This window comes from Eptesicus fuscus, chromosome 9, assembly GCF_027574615.1.
Source record: "Eptesicus fuscus isolate TK198812 chromosome 9, DD_ASM_mEF_20220401, whole genome shotgun sequence".
In the NCBI taxonomy this organism is placed as follows: Eukaryota; Metazoa; Chordata; class Mammalia; order Chiroptera; family Vespertilionidae; genus Eptesicus; species Eptesicus fuscus.
In genome coordinates, this window is record NC_072481.1 from 26,828,494 (window position 1) to 26,850,265 (window position 21,772).

The following is a 21,772-nucleotide window of genomic DNA, read 5'->3' on the forward strand; positions in this document are numbered from 1 at the left end:
ACAGGGAGCACTGCTCAGCCAGAAGCCCTGAGCTGGGCTCATGGCTGGCGAGCGCAACGGTGGTGGTGGGAGCCTCTCCTGCCTCCACGGCAGCTCTAAAGATATCCCACTGACGGCTTAGGCCTGCTCCTGTAGGCCGTGAGTCAGACATGCCCCAAGGGCTCCCAGACTACAAGAGGGCACAGGCCAGGCTAATGGACCCCCCTGAGTGCATGAATTTCGTGCACCAGCCCTCTAGTATATGTATAATAGGATCCCTACCTGCCACTCCACAAAAAAGAACCCAAACAAAAGAATGGTCTAAATCAGGGGTCCTCAAACTTTTTAAACAGGGGGCCAGTTTACTGTCCCTCAGACCGTTGGAGGGCCGGACTATAGTTTAAAAAAAACTATGAACAAATTCCTATGCACACTGCACATATCTTATTTTGAAGTAAAAAAAAAAAATGGCTAAAACCACCCGCATGTGGCCCACGGGCCGTAGTTTGAGGACGCCTGGTTTAAATGATAAAAAGTATAATTCAGGAATAATTTATATTACAATAAGATTTGTAGCTAAAAATTGAAAGGATAGTCAGAACAGCCAACATCTTGATAGTGATAAAATACTAGACTCAAACAGTAAAAAAAAAAAATGTCCTTTGGGCATCTAGGCATAAAGACCAAGTGACTCATAAAAGAAAGAAAATCAGAGACACTTTGACAACAAACCTTTATAACAAATCAGTGTATTAACAGTTGCAGTATTCAATAAAAGAAAATGTGAGCCAAAGGTTTTAAGCTATGTCCAACTTCCCTTCCGTTATAAAGGTTAAGTATCAATGTATAGAAATTCAGAATACTGATCCTAAGGCTTTTCCTGAGGAAAGTACTAGACAACAAGCTTCAGACAACCAAACTGACCAGAAAGACAGCAAGCAGCAAAAGGAATGGTGGTAAATGTTAAGTATATGCTTAATTGTAGAACTAAGACTAAATGAGGGTTAAAAGAAAGTGTTAGCATGTAATAACTATGGCTCTGTCAGTCTATGTACAGCATAACTTTTAATGGGAGAATGGGGAGAACATGTACAAAAAATTAACATTTTAATCATACTGGTGGTATAATATTGATACTGTTTTTCTGAGACTATTGTAATATGGAATAAAGCTATTGAATATTATATTCTATTTCTTGTATCCTTGAAAGTCAGGATTCCTGGTGTAGAAGGAAGGAAATACAGATATAAGAAATGTTCAATAAAACCCCAAGGTACTCAATTTGAATTAGAAATATCAATAAGAAGTATTTTATCTTTGAAAATGTGTCGTATACAAACACACCTGTCCCGCTCTGTCCACTGAAAAGATCTAAAAACAATGATCAATCCCATACTAGCAATGAGCATTCCTAGTGCCCAGATTGTGGTCTTGAAATACCATTACTGGAAAGAACATTTATTGTAAGATAAGCTTGGGTTATTTTGTCATACTGAGTAGCAAAGAAGTAAAGACTTCTAGGGTTGTATCAAAAGGATTCAGAAGCCAAATTAGAGGTTCCCACTGGCCAAACATAGGATAGTTCATGTATCAGTTAAGGTTAATAACTGCAAGGGTTTTAGTCACAACTATAATTAAATCTGTGAGTTCACAGTAATACCTCATCTTAGAAACTAGCATGCATTTTATCTTTTCCATATGAATCATACCACTGAGTCACCAAATAGAGGAAGTTCCTTTTAATGGAAGTATAATAGCTAATGAAGGAGTGATAAAATTAGAAGGCCATTGTTTTGCAGCTTGTAGTGAGTTAATAGTTTTATTTAGGCTGTAGGCATCAATGTGTGCCACCATCACACAAAAAAGCACAACCAGATGTATGTGTCTCCTAAAAGAAAACATCAGTAAGAAGTTGCCTTGCCAAAATAAAGAGGTAGAGAGGAGATTCTGTAACCTCTAGAACCAACTACCAATTTATAGAAAATACAGAGGTATAAGATTTTTTAAAGTAATCTGTAGATTAATAAGAGAGTTTGATTTTTTTTGTAGACAAAACTATAGTTTTGAGGGATACACAAAAGCAAAGAAGTGATCACTATAAATCAGGAGAGAAGGATTTTCTTTTTGTTTTTGAATGAGGCTTATAAAATATTTACAAGAATTTTGCCTGTTTGTTTTATGCAGTTATTTTAAATTTTTAAAAATCAGTGGAAAGAGAGCAAAGGTATCACATAAATAGGATCAGTATTTCTGAAAACCCTAGATAGAATGTGACTAAGAATGCAGGTATCTACCCTAGCTGGTTTGGCTCAGTGAATAGAGTGTCAGTCTGCGGACTGAAGAGTCCCAGGTTCGATTCCGGCCAAGGGCACATGCCTGGGTTGTGAGCTCGATCCCCATTTTGGAGCATGCAGAAGGCAGCCGATCGAAGATTCTCTCTCATCATTGATGCTTCTATCTCTCTATCCTTCTCTCTTCCTCTCTGAAATCAATAAAAATATATAGCCGAAACAGGTTTGGCCCAGTGGATAGAGCGTCGGCATGCAGACTGAAGGGTCCCAGGTTTGATTCCGGTCAAGGGCATGCACCTTGGTTGCGGGCACATCCCCAGTGGCGGGTGTGCAAGAGGCAGCTGATCGATGTTTCTAACTTTCTATCCCTCTCCCTTCCTCTCTATAAAAAATCAATAAAATATATTTTTTAAGAAATAAAATAAAAATATATATATATTTTAAATGCAGGTATCTGATTGGGCAAAGGTATAATGGCCACCTTAATGAGAAACGTGTCTTAAGACTTACAGACAAATCAGGCAACTCCATAGAATTTATTACAGGGTAACTTACTTAATGGAAGATTGGGTTGAAGACTTAGGAATTCCGCAGATTATTCTCCTCTATGGTATACTTTATATATATATATTTTTTTTATTTATATTTTTTTTACAGAGAGGAAGGGAGAGGAATAGAGAGTTAAAAACATCGATGAGAGAGAAACATTGATCAGCTGCCTCCTGCACACCCCCTATTGGAGATGTGCCCGCAACCAAGGTACATGCCCTTGACCAGAATCGAACCTAGGATCCTTCAGTCTGCAGGCTGAAGCTCTATTCACTGAGCCAAACCCGTTAGGGCCAGTATACTTTTTTGATAGTGTAACTTGGGTACTAATAATTGATAAAACAAAGGGACAAAAATGCAGTAGCTCCTGGGGCTGTACCTCCTGGTGGTCTTGAGATAGAGTATTGTTTATCATTGCTACTATCAGTAGTTTGATATTTATCTCAGTTGTCAAGCCATTTTGGCTATTAACTAACAAAAATATTTATGGCTTCATTTTAAGGAACACAGATAACCAGTTGGAAGGCTTTGATATGCTTGCTAAGAACAGAGGTTAAATATCACATGTTCTCACTCATTTGTGGAATATAAAGAACATCATAAACTGATGAACAAAAATAGATACAGAGACAAAGAAGCATCGAACATACTGTCAAACTTCAGCGGGAAGGCAGGGGAGGGTTGGGGGAGTAAGAGATCAATCGAAGGGCTTGTATGCATACATACAAAGATAACCAATGGCCCTGACCGGTCTGGCTCAGTGGATAGAGCGTCGGCCTGTGGACTGAAGGGTTCCAGGTTCAATTCCGGTCAAGGGCATGTACCTTGGTTGCGGGCACATCCCCAATAGGGGGTGTGCGGGAGGCAGCTGATGGATGTTTCTCTCTCATCGATGTTTCTAACTCTCTACCCCTCTCCCTTCCTCTGTAAAAAATCAATAAAATTATTTAAAAAAAAAAAAAAAAGATAACCAATGACACAGACACTAGAGGGGTGAGGGCATGTGCCAGGGAGTGGGGGAAGTCAATGGGGGGAAAAGGAGACATATGTGCTACTATTTGTAATGCTTTAAACAATGAAAAAAAAGATTAAAAAACAAACTGAGGTTGGTCAAAGGTCACAGCATGAAACTTAAAAAATCAAATGAAATTGAGACACAGAAATGGAGTTGGTGTTTTTCACACATCTATAAACTAGGCCTATTAAGACCTCATATTCTAAAAAAAAACAGAACACATCATATTCTGTCACTGATTTGTCCACTTATATAGTGAATTGGTATTTGTATCTGTGCTTATTCTAAAGTAATGATTCTCACCTTGACAGGTAGAAATTACATACCTGCTGGGGCCCTACCCCTAGAGATTTTTATTCAGAAGCTCTGTAGTGGAGTCTGGGCATCTTTCCATTTGTTTAATATTCCATGGTCAATTGTGCCAAAAAGACATTTCTTAATCTATTACCAGATTTTAAAGTTTAGGCTTGGACACCAGTGCCATTCTCAAGAACTATTGCTCTTTAACACTTCTCCATCCTTTTCCTCATCTTCCTTTACTCCTATTGCCTTCATTACTCTCCTGGACTATGAAATCAGTCTCCTAATGGTCTCCTAATTGATGTTTAAACCCCTCAAATATATCTTTCAAGCTGCTACCAAACCATGTAAACTAATGATTGGATCATGGTTAACTCCGTTTATGAAAGATGGATCATTACCTATAGAAGTAAAAGTCAGTCTCCCAGAAATACTCCACAATCCAGCTCTTGCCTACTTTGCCAGACATCTCTTTCCTCACAAAAGGATCCCCTCTTTCCCTAGTACTAATCATATTGAACTATTTGCAGGTTGCTGAATATTTTATTCTTTTTCATGCTTTCCTGTCTTAGTGTTCACTGAGCATTCTGTTCTTTAGACTCGCCCATATTCCAGCTTTGGAAATCGTCTTTAAGGACTCTTAGTCATCTCCCAATGAAAACTTTTCTAAGAGCACTTCTCTTTCACATGAAATTGACTATTCTTAGTACTCCTTCTTTAATATGGATATTTTCATAGCCCCTGTATCCTTTCATTGGACTTATTTGTCTTCAAGTTTATCTTTATAGTGAAACTAACGCTTGTGGGGACAAGGACTCTTTTTAATTGGCTTAATTACCTTTGTATTACTAGTGCAGTCCTTGGCACATGATTTGCTTCTGTCCTAAAGCAACCTTAGAAATGCAATATACATTTCACTGACAGGTTGTCCTTAATTCTAAGAAAAGTGATTCACATTCTTATTCATTCAGCTTTCTGTGCCTCCTTATTTGGCATACATGTCTATAGAAAGATAAAACCTTGCACATTTAGTCTGTGTTTTGTTTTGTTTTTTTCTCCTCTTTTTAAAGGAAATGAAACCCAAAAGAGCCTAAATTAATATAAGACCTATCTATTTTGTATTTCAACATCATTTATCTGTTAGTTATTTCTGAATACAGCATTAAGTAAATGCTGCTGATATTATTTTATAGGTTCCATGGTGCTACTACTTTGTAAAAGGTGCCAAAATGATTAGCTTTCTATTATCAACCATTAATATCCCTTTTTTCCTAGCCTTCTTTGAATCCAGAAGCTGGCAAACAGAATCAGCCATGCAGACCTATTGGGACCCCTTCTGGAGTGTGGGGTAGGTAGATTGTGCCATTTTAAAGGCACAACTTTAAATGTTTCATATCAGGGAGAGGAGCAAAAATTCTTTATCTCTCTTGTTTTGTTTCTTTATCTTGTTTCTCATCTCATCTGTTTGCACAGAGTAACTAACACCTATTAACTCCTACTCTGCCCCCCCAAAATACCATTGAAATGTAATAGTAGTGGAGTTAGAATACAGATTATTGAGAGCTTATAGAGCCCTGAACTTAAAGCAGATTTTTTTTCTATTTTTGAAAACAGATTTTAAGCAAAGGGAGAATTATATATAAAGCTTATAAGAAGTAATTTTTAATTAACATTGCTAATTTATTAAAATTAAATTGAATTATAGGTGTTATCAATGTCTTCTAAATATTTGGTAGGCATATATAACAATGTATTCTAAGCATTCTTTCACATTACTAAATAGTCTTCTAAAGTGTTATTGGAAAGGCTATATAAAACCACATCCTATAGACCACTTTATTCAACCAAGTTCCAGTTGCTGAGTGTTTTTGGGGTTTTTGTTTTGTCTTGGCAATTACAAAGGATGCTTATTATATAGGGAAAGGAGAAAATATATAAATACATACATATAAATGGGAATAACTAGCCTTATAAAAAATTAATAGACAAATCAGTCTATTTCAAACCAAACATGATGTGGCATTTTAGGATATTTGGCATTTACAAACTGGACTCTCCTAGTTCCTACATTAGACATGTTCAGTAACCAGGCATCATATTGGGAAGGCTTTATCTAAATACTGGGTTTGGATCTTGAGTTTTGGGATTAAGGATGGTTGCTGTACCATTTCCCCTTAGTTGATGGAATATGGCAGCTTCTCCAGTTTCTTGATCTCCATTCCCATGCTGACAGGAGCTGCCACCCTTGGATATATTCTTGTTTGCTCTGTGCCTGAATGATACACCATACACCAGAAATGTTATGCACCTGAAAGACTACTAACATCTTTGGGCTTTCTGGTTGATTTATGACTTTAGAATCAGGTGCTTAATATACTGTCTTTTTTTCTACAATTCCCAAGTAGTATCGCTTTTGAGAGTATCTGTTAAGTACGTACCAGGAATGTTTGTCCTTCAGTCTCAATTGTCAATTCTTTGTTGAATGCGAGGCCTTCATATAAACTGTGCTTCCTGTTAACTAATATTTTTACATTCTTTTGTTTCTCCACTATTGTATTTCACAGAAAATCCACCTGGTGCCAAACAAACCTCCAAAATGCTAGTTATCAAAAAAGTTTCCAAAGAAGATCCTGCTGCTGCCTTCTCTGCTGCATTCACCTCACCAGGATCTCACTATGCAAATGGGAACAAATCGTCCAACATGGTTCCAAGCGTCTATAAGAACCTGGTTCCTAAGCCTGCACCACCTCCTTCCAAGGTATGATTTGGAATCCATGTAAGAACTTTACAGAGCAGAAGTTTGGGGATAAATCGGGGAGAGAATAGTAAATTTATATTTTTCTGTTGAATCGTTCACCAAATATTCAGAACTTGTTATATATATATTTTTTTGTATTCTGTCTCCAAACTCTACTGCTGCCTACTGGATTTTTAGTAGGCCTCTCATTCATTAGCTTCATCTCATAAACCTGCCCTTTTTTTTTTTTTTTTAAGTCAGTGATTTTTTTTTAATAGATCTTTATTAATTGCAGAGAGGCAGGGAGAGGGAGAAAGAGATAGAAATATCAATGATGAGAGAGAATCATTGATCGGCTGCCTCCTGAATGCCCCACACTGGGGTTCAAGCCCACTACCTGGGCATGTACCCTGACCGGGAATTGAACTGTGACCTTCTGGTTCGTAGGTCAACACTCAACCACTGAGCCACACCGGCCAGGCAAACCTGCTTCTTCTGATTTGCTGTTTCCATTAATAGCACTAACATCCATCTGATCATTTAGCTGAGTATCTCAACTGCTTCTTTCCTCTTCCTCCTGATTCATTCCCCTATGCCAAAAAATTATAAAGTCCCTATCAGTTACTACTTTTCTAATGTCCTATGCCCTTGTCATCTCATCTTAACTATTATATATACTTCTCTGTCCTCATTTTTCTATTCATCTTTCACAGAACTGCCAGAATGATCATCCTTGAATATGTCATGTCCTTTTCCTATATCCCTTCAGTGGTCCCAAACCATCTATATAGTAGGGGCTGGTAAACATTTCTGTAAAGGATCATATAATAAATAGTTTAGGCTTTGCTGGTCACATACGATATATGGTCTTTGTTTAGCCCATGGGTCGTAGCTTGCCAACCCTATCAAAGATATCTGGGTAGGTGAATTTAAGATAGCAACCAGGGTTGTCAGCACTTGTCAATTGTTGATGAGACATTGAGGAAAATAACTGAAAAAATATTTTTACCCTTAGCAGTTTGAAAGTTTTTGGTAATCTTTGACTTGAGGTTTTAGGAAAGTAGTGTAGGTCTGAAAGAACAACTCAGGAGATTCCGGAATTATGTGGGTTGAAGTGGAGATAGTGGTACGTTTGAGACTTGACAATAAAAAGAAATAGAATATAGGTGTAGGTGAGATAAAGTGAAAGGATGAAGAAAATCTTTAGGAAGAAGCCTGTGAAGACACCTGGAAATGTACTAGAAAGGGGTCATAAAAGGGTTATGATCCAGCAAGAAATAACAGGAATAAAACTTACAAGTGGAATTATTTTTTAAAAGGGTTTAGGATACTTGTTCCTCTGATGTAGAATGAAAAGAATGTGAATATCTATAAAGTGGAGGTAATGATACCAATCCTTTATGGGTTTTTCAAGGAATAATGAGAAAATTTTGTGAAGTACTTAAAATTAGCATATAGTAAGTACTAATAAATGGTAGCTATTACTGTCAACATGGCAGCACCTATGTTCCATTCCTTAAGAGTTTATGAAGAGTTTTCATAAGTGTTACTTTATTTTAAACTAGAGGCCCGGTTCACGAATTTTGTGCACCAGTGGGGTCCCTTGGCCTGGCCTGCAGGATTGGGCTGAAACCAGCTCTCCAACATCCCCCGAGGGGTCCCAGATTGCAAGAGGGCACAGGCCAGATCGAGGGACCCCACCAGTGCACCATCAGGGCCAGGGAGGCATGTAGGAGGTTGGCCAGCCTGGGAGGGACTATGGGAAGGCTCCAGGGCGTGTCTGGCCCATCTCGTTCAGTCCTGATCTCAGTCCTGATCTTTCAGTCCTGATCTTTCAGTCCTGATCCGCCAGACCCCAGCAACAAGCTAACCTACTGGTTGGCGCGTCTGCCCCTGGTGGTCAGTGCATGTCATAGTGAGCCGTCCAGCGGCCTTAGCATATCATTAGCATATTATGCTTTGATTGGTTAAGATCTTAAAAATCTTTAGAGGTTGGTGCTTGCTTCAACAGCACATACACCAAAATTGGAATAATACAGAGAAGATTAGCATAGCCTCATCTCAAGGATGATACACAAATTCGTGAAGCAGTCCATATTTTTGTGTTTAAAACGGTAAAAAAAAAAAAAAATAGGGGATCAAGAAGTGGCAAGGATAAAAATCATAACATGGAGCTTAGGATCAGTTTAGCCCTGTTGTGTAGGACTAAATTGAAGATAGATTGAAAGTAGGAAAACTGATGTAAAGGCTGCTGCTGTTGTCCTTGCAAAAGGCAATGAAGCTTCAACAAAGGAGGTGGTGATGCCACATAATGGGAAGCAGATTAGACAGGAAGAAAACAGAAAACACTTAAGTATTCTTCCCTGGGAAACTGGAATAACTATGGAACCATTTCACTGGAGTTAGATAAGTGAGAAAGATCAGTTTCAGGAAAAGTTGGAAAGAGTGGTTCTTGGTACCTTGAATATAAGATGTTAGAGGAAGGAAGAGGTGAAATGACTAGTAGGCAGATGGAGATTTATCTATTCGTTTTTCTCTAGATGTTCCAACAAATGATTACAGAGAAGGAGATTGAAGATACAAGGGAGAAATAATTGAGAAATTCTCAAAGGAAAAAGAACAAACAGATACAGAATGGTAGAAAGGATGAAGCTATCAAAGGAACTTGAGGTGCAAAGGAAGTAATTAGGGAAAGTTTGGATTCAGTGATTTCTATTTTTCAGTCCAATAGAAGGCACAGAATCATTTGAGGTGGAGAATTGGGCTTGGTTTGTACTTTGGAGGAAAAGACAGCACATTTTTTAAAAAGAAAACAGTGGTCGGTATGTGGTTCACTTTAGAGTATTTCCATATATAATTCCTCTAATATAAAGGTGTGGGTCATAATTGTTTTCTCCGATGAGGAGCACAGTGTTTGAGTAATGGAAAATGAAGATGAAGTTGGGCAGAGGTGTAGGTATCCTTTTGCATATAACACTGCCTGTTAAACCTTCTGTACTACTATGACAGAAACCTTCCGGGTTTCTATGTCCTGTGTATACTTAGCCTGACATAAGCAGCCATCTTTGCAAGAAAAAACAATCTTTTATCTGTCTCTTAACTGCTTGCATGTTCTTTTGGAGTCATTGTGAAAAAAGTTACCACATACTAGCTGAGTAACCTTGAACAAATTGTATAACTTTCTTTTCTTTTTTTAAATATATTTTATTGATTTTTTACAGAGAGGAAGAGAGAGGGATAGAGAGTTAGAAACATCGATGAGAGAGAAACATCGATCAGCTGCCTCTTGCACACCCTCCTACTGGGGATGTGCCCGCAACCAAGGTACATGCCCTTGACCGGAATCGAACCTGGGACCCTTCAGTCCACAGGCCGACGCTCTATCCACTGAGCCAAACCGGTTTCGGCAAATTGTATAACTTTCTTAACCTCAGTCATTCTCTGTAAAAAGTGAATATCATAATTATGCCTGATTGAATTAAGAATTAAAACAGTATGATGAGCATCTGATATATGGTAGATAATCAGTTAATTCCCTTCCTAAAGCCTATAGTATCCTCTTTAATACCAAGAAAGAATTCTTTTCACTCAGACCCTTTCTTTGTTGTGAATGTCTCTCGGTTTTCATTGTTTCATTCTGGAAAAAGAGGTTGTTTTCACTTGTTTCAGTCTCACTCCATCAATATGCTTTGTCTTCCCTATTCTCTTCAGACAGTGTGATTGCCTCTGTATTCCAGCTATGCTGTCATCATAGTTGGGGCCAGGGCCAGAGTGACAGAATATGCCCAGGCCCCACTAGGCTGGGCAAAAGAAGGGCCTCTGGACTAGGCAGGAATGTCTAGCCATTGAAGTTTCTGGAAAACAGCATTTTTCTGGAGTGCTTTTTTTTTTTTTTAGGTTATCAGGATTACATTGAGGTTAACAACACACCATAAAAGAAAACATTTTGGTGTCACATAATTTTGGAAAATGCTGTATATTATATCTGCTTCTCAAATGCACGTGTACAGTTAGATGTTTTGAGAAATAGCACAGTAAAGAAACCTGTTGAACTTTATTCACTCCAGCATGTGCCAGGATTGTTGAACTAGAGATTTTGTTGTTGTTGTTGGTTTTTTGAAAAATACCTATTAATATCTGTGAATTTTTTGGTTCCCATTTGCCTTTTCATTTCAAGTGCGTAAGAGGTTGCATTCCTCCAAACATGATGAAACGGGTTTGCTCTGGAAAATAATGTTCCCATGTAACATTTTACTCTTTGCCTTATGATCTTACAGGCTGAACTTCTTTATGTCTGCATGCTTGTTCTGATTTGTTCTTTCTTCCCATGTAGCCCAGTGCATGGAAAGCTAACAGAATGGAACACAAATCAGGATCCCTTTCCTCCAGCCGGGAGTCTGCTTTTACCAGTCCAATCTCTGTTACCAAACCAGTAGTACTGGCTGGTGGTGCAGTTTTAAGCTCTCCCAAAGAGGTGAGTGAAGATAAAACAGAGGCCTTTGCTAAAGTTACCATTTCCCATTTACTTTACTGATGTACAGCTCTAACTCGATTTCCTTTGTATCTCTGCTTAGCTCAAAGTCATTTGTTTACTGGTGATTTCCTGTTAGCATGCAAAAATGGGCAGTAGCTGAGTGGGGTAGTTGCTTTATGGTAGACCAGGGTCAGCCTGTTTTAAAACTGACATTATGCACATGGTGTCTGTAGAAAAATCAAAGAGGTACTATGTAAGCTATCTAGTCTATTTAAAATTTTTTTATTGATTTTTAGAGGAAGGGAGAGAGAGAGAAACATCAATGATGAGAATTAGTGATGGGCTGCCTCCTGCACGCCCCCTGCTAGAGATCGAGCCAGCAACCTGGGCATGTGCCCTGACCAGGAATTGAACCATGATCTCTTGGTTCATAGGTCCACACTCAACCACTGAGCCACACCGGCTGGGCAAGCCATCCAGTCTTAACTGTAAAAAACCAGCAAAGCTAAAGTATGTTTAAATGAAAAGGATATTTAGTTTGTTAGTTAGCTTGTCTGTTTGTTTTGGGGTGTAAAAGACAGAATGATAGGTTACCAGATTCTGGAAATCAATCCATGTACAAGTGACCTGGAGAATCCCAGTAGTTGCTGTTTGCAATCTGTCTGTGGTATTTGTGCAGAGTCCCTCCAGCACCACTCCTCCCATTGAGATCAGCTCCTCTCGTCTGACTAAGTTGACCCGGCGAACCACCGACAGGAAAAGCGAGTTTCTGAAGACTCTGAAGGATGACCGGAATGGAGACTTCTCAGAGAACAGAGACTGTGACAAGCTGGAGGATGTAAGAGCATAAGATTTTTTTCTGGACAGCATAGGTGTTTTCTTATTTATATGTGTGCTTTTTTTCTTCTTAGGAGAAAGATGTAGCAAGTTTTTAAATGTATAGAAAAGTGTCTGTAGGAGTAACAGCCTATGGTAAAATGATTTTAATTCTTTGTTCAACAGATTTCAAATTAGGGCTAATTTTATTATTTTTAAAATATATTTTATTGATTTTTTACAGAGAGGAAGAGAGAGGGATAGAGAGTTAGAAACATCGATGAGAGAGAAACATGGATCAGCTGCCTCTTGCACACCCCCTACTGGGGATGTGCCCGCAACCAAGGTACATGCCCTTGACCGGAATCGAACCTGGGACCCTGGAGTCCGCAGGCCGACGCTCTATCCATTGAGCCAAACCGGTTTCGGCTCTTTTTATTTAAAAAAAATTTTTTTTTATTTTTTATATATATATATATATATATATAGAGGAAGGGAGAGGGAAAGAGAAACATCAATGATGAGAGAAAATCATTGATCAGCTGCCTCCTGCACGTCCCCCAATGGGCATCAAGCCCTCAACCCAGGCATGTTCCCTTGACCGGAATCAAACCTGGGACCCTACAGTCTGCAGGCCGATGCTCTATCCACTGAACCAAACCAGCTAGGGCTAATTAGGGATTATTTTAATAATAGTTGCCTTGGGACTCAGTATTCTTCAACTGAGCAGCACTGCTGTAGTCTTGAACTGGTCAGTTCTGTAAGAAGTTGGTAAATTATAGAAGCTTTTGTCAGTTAGGGCTATGTTGTATTGCAAAATAAGAACAATAGTATCTAGTACCTTCTTCATACTTGACATAACCTGTAGATGGTGGCCAGTTGGTATCCTTTGGAAATCTTAGCAAGTCCTCATTTTTTTTTTTAATATATTTTTATTGATTTCAGAGAGGAAGGGAGAGGGAGAGAGAGAGATAGAAACATCAATGATGAGAGAGAATCATTGATCAGCTGCCTCCTGCACACCCCCTGCTGGGGATCGAGCCCACAGCCCAGGCATGTGCCCTTGACTGGAATCGAACCCAGGACCTTTCAGTCCGCAGGCCGACTGCTCTATCCACTGACCCAAACCAAGTAGGGCAAGTCCTTATTTTTAAAAATATATATTTTATTGATTTCAGAGAGGAAGGGAGAGGGAGAAATAGAAATATCTATGATGAGAGAGAATCATCGATCATCTGCCTCCTGCATGCTCCTGAGACTGCAACCCAGGCATGTGCCTGACCAGGAATCGAACAGTGACCTCCTGGTTCATAGGTCAGTGCTCAACCACTGAGCCACACTAGTCCGGTGCAAGTCCTCATTTTTATTTCTTTTTAAAGATCTTTAAGTTAATTTTAAAGAGGGAGGGAAGGAGAGAGGAAGAGAGAAAGAGAAAGAGGTGACAGTTGACAGCGAAACATCGATCAGCTGTCTCCTGCATGTTCCCCACAACCCAGGCATGTGCCCTGACCTGGAATTGAACTGGTAACCCTTTGGTGCATGGGACAGCTCCCAACCAACTGAGCCACATTGGCCAGGGCTATTCCTCATTTTTAAATGGGGAAAACCTATGGGTTGAAGTTGTCTTCTGTCACGTACTTCCCTGGTTCTGACTCCTTCTTCTTGTAGATCACTTTTCTTGCCTGAAAGGATTGTTTCACGAAGTGTGTTCTTCTTTTCCTTATTGCAGTTGGAGGACAACAGCACACCTGAACCAAAGGAAAATGGAGAGGAAGGCTGTCATCAGAATGGTCTCCCTCTCCCTGTAGAGGAGGAAAGGGAGGTCCTCTCACACTCACTGGAAGCAGAGCACAGGTAAGTGAGGATCAGATCACAGAGAATGCGGTGTGTGGCCTGCAAGGAGCTGGACCATACTTAAGACTCGCAGGTTGAGTCCAGCATACAAATGGAAGTCCCATGAGCACCCTAACTTGTTCTCTGTATGCCCCAGATTGCCCTGTTTCTCAATGGGTGTACCTTTACAGACTCAACGAGCTTTTTCAAACTCCTAAGGCTTTTTTTTTTTTTTTTTTTTTTTTTTTAATATATTTTATTGCTTTTTCACAGAGAGGAAGGAAGAGGGATAGAGAGTTAGAAACATCGATGAGAGAGAATCATCGACCAGCTGCCTCCTGCACACCCCCTACCAGGGATGTGCCCGCAGCCAATGTACATGCCCTTGACCGGAATCGAACCCAGGACCTTTCAGTCCGCAGACCGACGCTCTATCCATTGAGCCAAACCGGTTTCGGCCTCCTAAGGCTTTTGTGTAGTTTAGTTTCAGACTCAGTTTATGGCTCCAGTTGAAAAGAGGAGAGGGGAACCTGTTTCCTGGGACTGTTGTGCTCTCTCCTTGGACCCTCCTAGCCCACTAAGCAGTTGCTATAAGACTCTTAAGGGGCCTTGGGAGGCATGAGGCCCCAGTGTCTGGAACTTGTTCTTTAAACGAGAGCCTTAAACACAGAGCAGCCAACTGGGCAGCTGAATGGCACATGGGGCCTACCAAGTATTATAGTACCTTCCTGAAACCAGGCTCCTGTGCAGAGGAACTTTTGGGGTCATAATGTTAAGAAGGAGATCATTAATGTCATGAAATTGAACAAGAACTTTATTACAAACAAAAGCACTTCATTACATGTGGAAATGTGCTGATTTGCTCACGAGACAAAAGTGAGATTTATTCCTCTGTTTTTTCTATGGCACAGTGAGGGCCCTTGCAATTTGGCTCTTTTCATTATGCTGTCTTATTTTCTGCTTTTAATATCTCTTCTCTGTAGCTCTTATGATTTGGAAAGAGCAACTGTGGAGATCCCCCATTTAATTACAAGCACCTAACTGACAACAAAGCTTATTTCACTGGGGATAAAAGAACCTTAAGTTTCTTCTCTAACATCAAAGTGGGTACCATTGCCCTGGGCAGGAAAGTTTTCTGTGGAAAGTTGTGGGCTTCCCACTTAGGCTTAAAGGCATGTTTTCTTTGCCTGACCTCCTTCCTCCAGGTTATTGAAAGCAATGGGATGGCAGGAGTATCCTGAAAATGATGAAAATTTCCTTCCCCTCACAGAGGATGAGCTTAAAGAGTTCCATATGAAGACAGAGCAGGTATGTCATTAACCATTCCTGGAGACCAATTAACGAGTAGGAAAATTGAGGTGTCAGGACAGTCGTTGCCCTTAAGGAACCCAGCTTAGTGTGAGAGAAGGACCTTGAAAAAGAAAATATAAGTTGCCATTTTATATATATATATAAATCTGTAAATAATGTTATCAAAATAATATACACACACACCCCTAAGCGACCATTTGACCATCCAACCTGTAGCTATGATGCGTAATTATGACCAGGGGCCAGATGCTCAACACAAGAGCTGCCAAGCTGCAGTGACTTGGTAGCTGCAGTTCTTAGGTGACACACCCGGAACCAGAGAGGAGGGAGCCCAATTCCGGGGTGCATCACCCAAGAACCGCCCTCTCACAAATCCAGGACCCCTCGGGATGTCGGAGAGCTGGTTTTGGCCCAATCCCCACAGGCCAGGCCAAGGGACCCCACCAGTGCACAAATCTGTGCACCGGGCCTCTAGTTAAAATATAAAAGGACATCTAAATCTGCCTAGGCAATAGCTATCTGCAGTGTTGCATACAAAAACCAGGTTAGTGGTTAGCAGGTTCCAAGAGGTAGTATGTTCTTTCATCCTGGAAGCTTTCGCCCCTTATCAGAACCACAAGATTGTATTCCAAAGGGAAGCAGGCTCACCCTCTTTTGCTGTTAGTCCTGTGGGTTTCCTCTGGTACTCTAGCCAGAGCCAAGAAGCCAAATTTGAATTTATTCAGTAAATGCTTGAATTCTTGCTCTGAGTAAAATACTGCCAGACCTTAGAATTTACAGTGATGGACAAGATCAATGGAATCTCTACAGACCTCTTGGAGCTCCTATCCTGGTGGTATATATATAAATCATAAGTACCAATTATGTCCTATAAAGTAAAAATACAGGCTAAAAGACTTTGCTACTCAGAACTCTGTTTCCCTATTATTGTCATCACCTGGGAACTTGTAGAAATACAGAAGCTCAAACCCTGCCCCAGTCATTCTGGATCTGCATTTTAAACAGATCCTTAGATTATTCATTTGTGCATTGAAGTGTGATAAGCACTCCAACAAGAAATCTTGCATCTCTTAGAAGGCTCCCTCTAAATTCTGCCTAGAATTGAATTTCGGCTTGGCCTTTCCCAGGTCCCAAGAGCTCTGTGTCAATATTAATGTTTTGTTTTGTTTTTCTTTGTTTCCCATGCTTACACAGCTGAGAAGAAATGGCTTTGGGAAGAATGGCTTCTTGCAAAGCCGCACTTCTAGCCTGTTCTCCCCTTGGAGAAGCACGTGCAAAGCAGAGTTTGAGGATTCAGACACAGAAACCAGTAGCAGTGAAACATCAGATGATGATGCCTGGAAGTAGGCACATAAATGTTCACCGTTAAATCTGACCCATAAACTCAGCTTGTGTGCTAACGGAGAATACAAAAAAATCTTTTCCTTTTCTTACGTTGTTGTTGAATATTTCATGCACAAGGGAAATAATCATATCCCAAAGAGAGAGCGATTGACTTGTTTAGCTTTTGTTGTTTTTCTTTCCTGTTATTTGCTTTGTAGAGAAAATTTGTGTGGTGAGAAATATTTTTAAAATACACACACAGTATATATGGGGCGATGCACAAGTGGGAGCTGACAGTGCAGAGAGGAGGAGACACTGGTCTGCAGCAATAGCTTCCACCAGCCCTTGGGGCACTCACCCCTGTGCTCAAGCAATCATTGTCAATGACAAAGTGACTATTGAAGTTATAATTGTATTAAATTAATGCTAATAATTTGGATATTTTATTTTATTTTTGGCTGCTCGGGTAACGTTAGCCCTTAACCAAGAATATGGGGGGGGGGGGGTTTGTTTGTTTGTTTCTTTTTTTTCCTTTTTGGGTACAGCTGTAAAATATTTGGATATAGGAAATGTGTTATTCTTGCGGCCTTGATATTCAGGGTGGATTGTAAAATATAAATTTTTGTGAGATTTCAAAGATTAAGATTATTTTGATAACATTATTTACAGATTTAAAAGATGTGGTTATCACAGGTCTTGAGGGGGAAACTACTGCATAAAATAACTAACTTGGAATAAATATTTTGCATCAGTTTGGATTGTCTTGTGTAAGAAGTATATTTTCTTTAAAATTAGGTTGAGTGGTTTCTTTTTTAGGGAACTGCTTCTGGCAGTCTGAGGAACATCTGAATTCACACACACCTGTTTCTCCTTTTAGCAGCTACTTTTTTGAAAAACCTGTGCAATAAAATTACCAGTAATAAAATCAGAAACCCAAGTTTATTTCCAGAAACTGTTAATCACTGCCCATGTACTTACCAATGTATGGATATTAAGGAAGGTCTGTGCCTCATTTTTCCTGCAAAATAAGAACATGTGGCTGGGTGACAGTGGAGGAGACAGATTTTTTCACTCAACAAATATTCCCCAGGTTCTTGAGTGTCCCAGGTATTGTGCAAGGCTCTGGGTGATACAAGGAGAGCCCGGACCAGTAGGGAAGAGAAGACAGTTACGTTAAAAATGAAAATTTAACCCTGGCCAGGTAGCTCAGTTCCTTAGAGCATCATCTCCATATGCCAAGGTTACAGATTTTATTCCCAGTCAGGACACATAAAAGAATCAACCAGTGAGCCTGATCAGTTGTGGCTCAGTTTGTTGGGCATCATTCTGTGCACTGCAAGGTTTCTGGTTAGATTCCCTATCAGGGCACATGCCCAGTTTGCAGGCTTGATTCCCCAGTAGGGGTGTGCAGGAGGCCGTCAGTTAATGTTTCGCGTGCTCTAAAAATCAATACAAGTATTTTTTTAATCAACCAATGAATGCAGAAATTAGTAGAACAACAAATCAATGTTTCTCTCTACCTCCCTTCTCTTTCTAAAATCAGTCAATAGAAAGAATATCCTTGGCTGGTGGTGTCAGTGGTTAGTGTCAGCCCACTCACTCAATCCTGGTCAAGGGCACACATTTGGGTTACAGATTCAATCCCTGCCCTGGTTGGGGCCCATGTGGGAGGCAACAAATCAATGTGTCTCTCACATTGGGGTGTGTGTGTGTGTGTCGCTCCAATGCCCGCCCTCCCTTCCACTCTAAAAAACAATGGGAAAAAATATCCTCAGATGAGGATTAACAAAAATAAATCTATCTTCTTTTTAATGTATATTTTTATTGCCCCAGCTGATTTGGCTAAGTGGATAGAGCATCAGCCTGTGGACCAAAGGGTCACAGGTTCACTTCTGATCTAGGGCACGTACCTTGGTTGCAGGCTCCTCCCCTGCCCAGGGCTCCTGCAGGAGACAACCAATCAATGTATTTCTCTCACATAGATGTTTCTCTGTCTTTCCCACTCTCCCTAAAAGTCAATGGAAAAATATCCTCGGTTGAGGATTAACAAAAAATGTATATTTATTTTATTATAGAGGAAAGAAGAGTGAGAGAGGGATAGAAACATAAATGATGAGAGTGAATCATTGATCTGCTGCCTCCTGCACGCTCCACACTGGGGATCAAGCCTGCAATCCAGGCACGGGAATCAAACCATGAACTCCTGGTTCATAGGTCAATGCTCAACCACTGAGCCATGCTGGCTGGGCTAAATAAAAATAAAAAATTTAATGAAAGTTTAAGCCAAGATCTGATGGACAAGCAGAAGTTAAACAGATAATTACTGCCACTCTTTGGCAGTCCCCACAGTACATGGTCCCTAGTGGATATAGAGGTCCAAGATGATACTCTAATGGGCGACAGCAGAAGAGTAACAGGCCTGCCCTAACCGGTTTGGCTCAGTGGAAGAGCGTCGGCCTGCGGACTGAAAGGTCCCAGGTTCGATTCCGGTCAAGGGCATGTACCTTGGTTGCGGGCACATCCCTAGTAGGAGGTGTGCAGGAGGCAGCTGATTGATGTTTCTCTCTCATCGGTGTTTCTAACTCTCTATCCCTCTCCCTTCCTCTCTGTAAAAAAAAATGAATAAAATCTATTTTTTTTATTTAATAAATCTTTATTGTTCAGATTACAATTGTTTCTCCTCCCCCCCCATATCTCCCCACCACCCAGTTCTGACCCCCCCTCTTTCCTTACCTCTCCCCCGCTGTCCTCATCCATAGGTGTATGATTTTTGTCCAATCTCTTCCCGTACCCCCCACACAGACACCCCTTTCCCCCTGAGAATTATCAATCCACTCCCATTCTATGCCTCTGATTCTATTATGTTCACCAGTTTATTCTGTTCCTCAGATTTTTTTTTTTAATTTCTTTATTGATTAAGGTGTCACATATTTGTCCTCATCCCCCCATTCCCATCCCACCCCTCTCCCCACGCATGCCCCAATCCCCTGTTGAACTTAACCGTTGGATAGGCTTATATGCATGCATACAGGTCCTTTGGTTGAACTCTCCCCCTCCCCCTACCCTCCCCTATCCTCCCTCTGAGGCCCGATAGTCCGATCGATGCCTCCTTGCTTCTGGTTCTGTTCTTGTTCCTCAGTCTATGTTGTTCATCATTTCCCCTAGATGAGCGAGATCATATGTCACTAGATATATACTAATAAGAACTGAATGTGAGACGAGCAATAATAGTTATGCTGACAGGCAAATGAATCAATCTGTAGCGAGCTTCCCCCTGGACCAACAGTTCTTTTGAGACCCAATTTCAATGTCCAGTAGTTCCTTATGTGTACATGTCAGCACTGACCCCTCAGCTCTGGATGGTGGACAAATGGTGGTAATGCAGGTCCGACTCCCTCTGGTTTGGTCTCGGCCGAACCCAGGGGCACGGCGTCACCCGGACTAAGGGGCACGTGGCCTCACCCATACCCAAGGGGCGCGTGGTCTCACCCGGGCCTGGGACCCAGCCTCACCCGGATGGATCCAGGGGCGCACGGCCTCACCCGGACCCAGGATCTGGCTTCACCCGTACCCAGGGACGCTTGGCCTCTCCCAGACCCAGGGGCACGTGGCCTCACCCGGGCTTAGTTGCACAAGGCCTCACCTGGTTCCAGGGACACATGGTCTCTCCCGGACCCAGGGACGCTTGGCCTCTCCCAGACCCAGGGCCACTAGGGCTCACCCGGGCCTAGGTGCACGAGGCCTCATCCGGATCCAGGGACGCATGGTCTCACCCGGACCCAGGGACGCTTAGCCTCTCCCAGACCCAGGGGCACGTGGCCTCACCCGGGCCTAGGTGCACGAGGCCTCATCCGGATCCAGGGACACATGGTCGCACCCGGACCCAGGGACGCTTGGCCTCTCCCAGACCCAGGGCCACTTGGGCTCACCCGGGCCTAGGTGCACGAGGCCTCATCCGGATCCAGGGACGCATGGTCTCACCCGGACCCAGGGACGCTTGGCCTCTCCCAGACCCAGGGGCACGTGGCCTCACCCGGGCCTAGGTGCACGAGGCCTCACCCGGATCCAGGGACACATGGTCTCACCCGGACCCAGGGATGCTTGGCCTCTCCCAGACCCAGGGCCACTTGGGCTCACCCGGGCCTAGGTGCACGAGGCCTCACCCGGATCCAGGGACACATGGTCTCACCCGGACCCAGGGACGCTTGGCCTCTCCCCGACCCAGGGCCACTTGGGCTCACCCGGGCCTAGGTGCACGAGGCCTCACTCGGATCCTGGGACACATGGTCTCACCCGGACCCAGGGACGCTTGGCCTCTCCCAGACCCAGGGCCACTTGGGCTCACCCGGGCCTAGGTGCACGAGGCCTCACCCGGATCCAGGGACACATGGTCTCACCCGGACCCAGGGACGCTTGGCCTCTCCCAGACCCAGGGCCACTTGGGCTCACCCGAGCCTAGGTGCACGAGGCCTCATCCGGATCCAGGGACGCATGGTCTCACCCGGACCCAGGGACGCTTGGCCTCTCCCAGACCCAGGGGCACGTGGCCTCACCTGGGCCTAGGTGCACGAGGCCTCAACCGGATCCAGGGACACATGGTCTCACCCGGACCCAGGGACGCTTGGCCTCTACCAGACCCAGGGCCACTTGGGCTCACCCGGGCCTAGGTGCACGAGGCCTCACCCGGATCCGGGGACACATGGTCTCACCCGGACCCAGGGATGCTTGGCCTCTCCCAGACCCAGGGGCACGTGGCCTCACCCGGGCCTAGGTGCACGAGGCCTCATCCGGCTCCAGGGACACATGGTCTCACCCGGATCCAGGGATGCTTGGCCTCTCAGACCCCAAGGCACGTGACCTCACCCATGCCTAGGTGCACGAGGTCTCACCCGGATCCAGGGACACACGGTCTCACCCGGACCCAGGGGCGCCTGGCCTCCCCCAGACCCAGGGGCACGTGGCCTCACCCGGGCCTAGGCGCACGAGGCCTCACCCGGATCCAGGGACACATGGTCTCACCCGGACCCAGTGACGCCTGGCCTCCCCCAGACCCAGGGGCACGTGGCCTCACCCGGGCCTAGGCGCACGAGGCCTCACCCGGATCCAGGGACACACGGTCTCACCCTGACCCAGGGACGCCTGGC

At 42.7% G+C, this 21,772-nt stretch overlaps 1 protein-coding gene and 1 non-coding gene across 6 annotated transcripts in view; both read left to right on the top strand.

The window, feature by feature from the left end:
* GPBP1L1 (GC-rich promoter binding protein 1 like 1) overlaps nucleotides 1–17,386 on the top strand; it is a 52,450-nt gene extending 35,064 nt beyond the window's left edge. For all 5 annotated transcript variants that reach the window (XM_054720397.1, XM_028160107.2, XM_008151199.3 and 2 more), the window contains 7 exons: nucleotides 5,410–5,482; nucleotides 6,699–6,892; nucleotides 11,205–11,345; nucleotides 12,025–12,183; nucleotides 13,891–14,015; nucleotides 15,200–15,302; nucleotides 16,500–17,386. In XM_054720397.1, the coding sequence (XP_054576372.1) occupies nucleotides 5,410–5,482; nucleotides 6,699–6,892; nucleotides 11,205–11,345; nucleotides 12,025–12,183; nucleotides 13,891–14,015; nucleotides 15,200–15,302; nucleotides 16,500–16,652 (948 nt within the window). In that variant the 3' untranslated portion in view covers nucleotides 16,653–17,386. The remainder of the gene's footprint in view (nucleotides 1–5,409; nucleotides 5,483–6,698; nucleotides 6,893–11,204; nucleotides 11,346–12,024; nucleotides 12,184–13,890; nucleotides 14,016–15,199; nucleotides 15,303–16,499) is intronic.
* On the top strand, nucleotides 8,867–8,973 carry LOC114235065 (U6 spliceosomal RNA). The gene has a single exon (XR_003621247.1). It is a non-coding gene; the product is annotated as a U6 spliceosomal RNA (small nuclear RNA).
* Nucleotides 17,387–21,772: the final 4,386 nt, after the last annotated feature.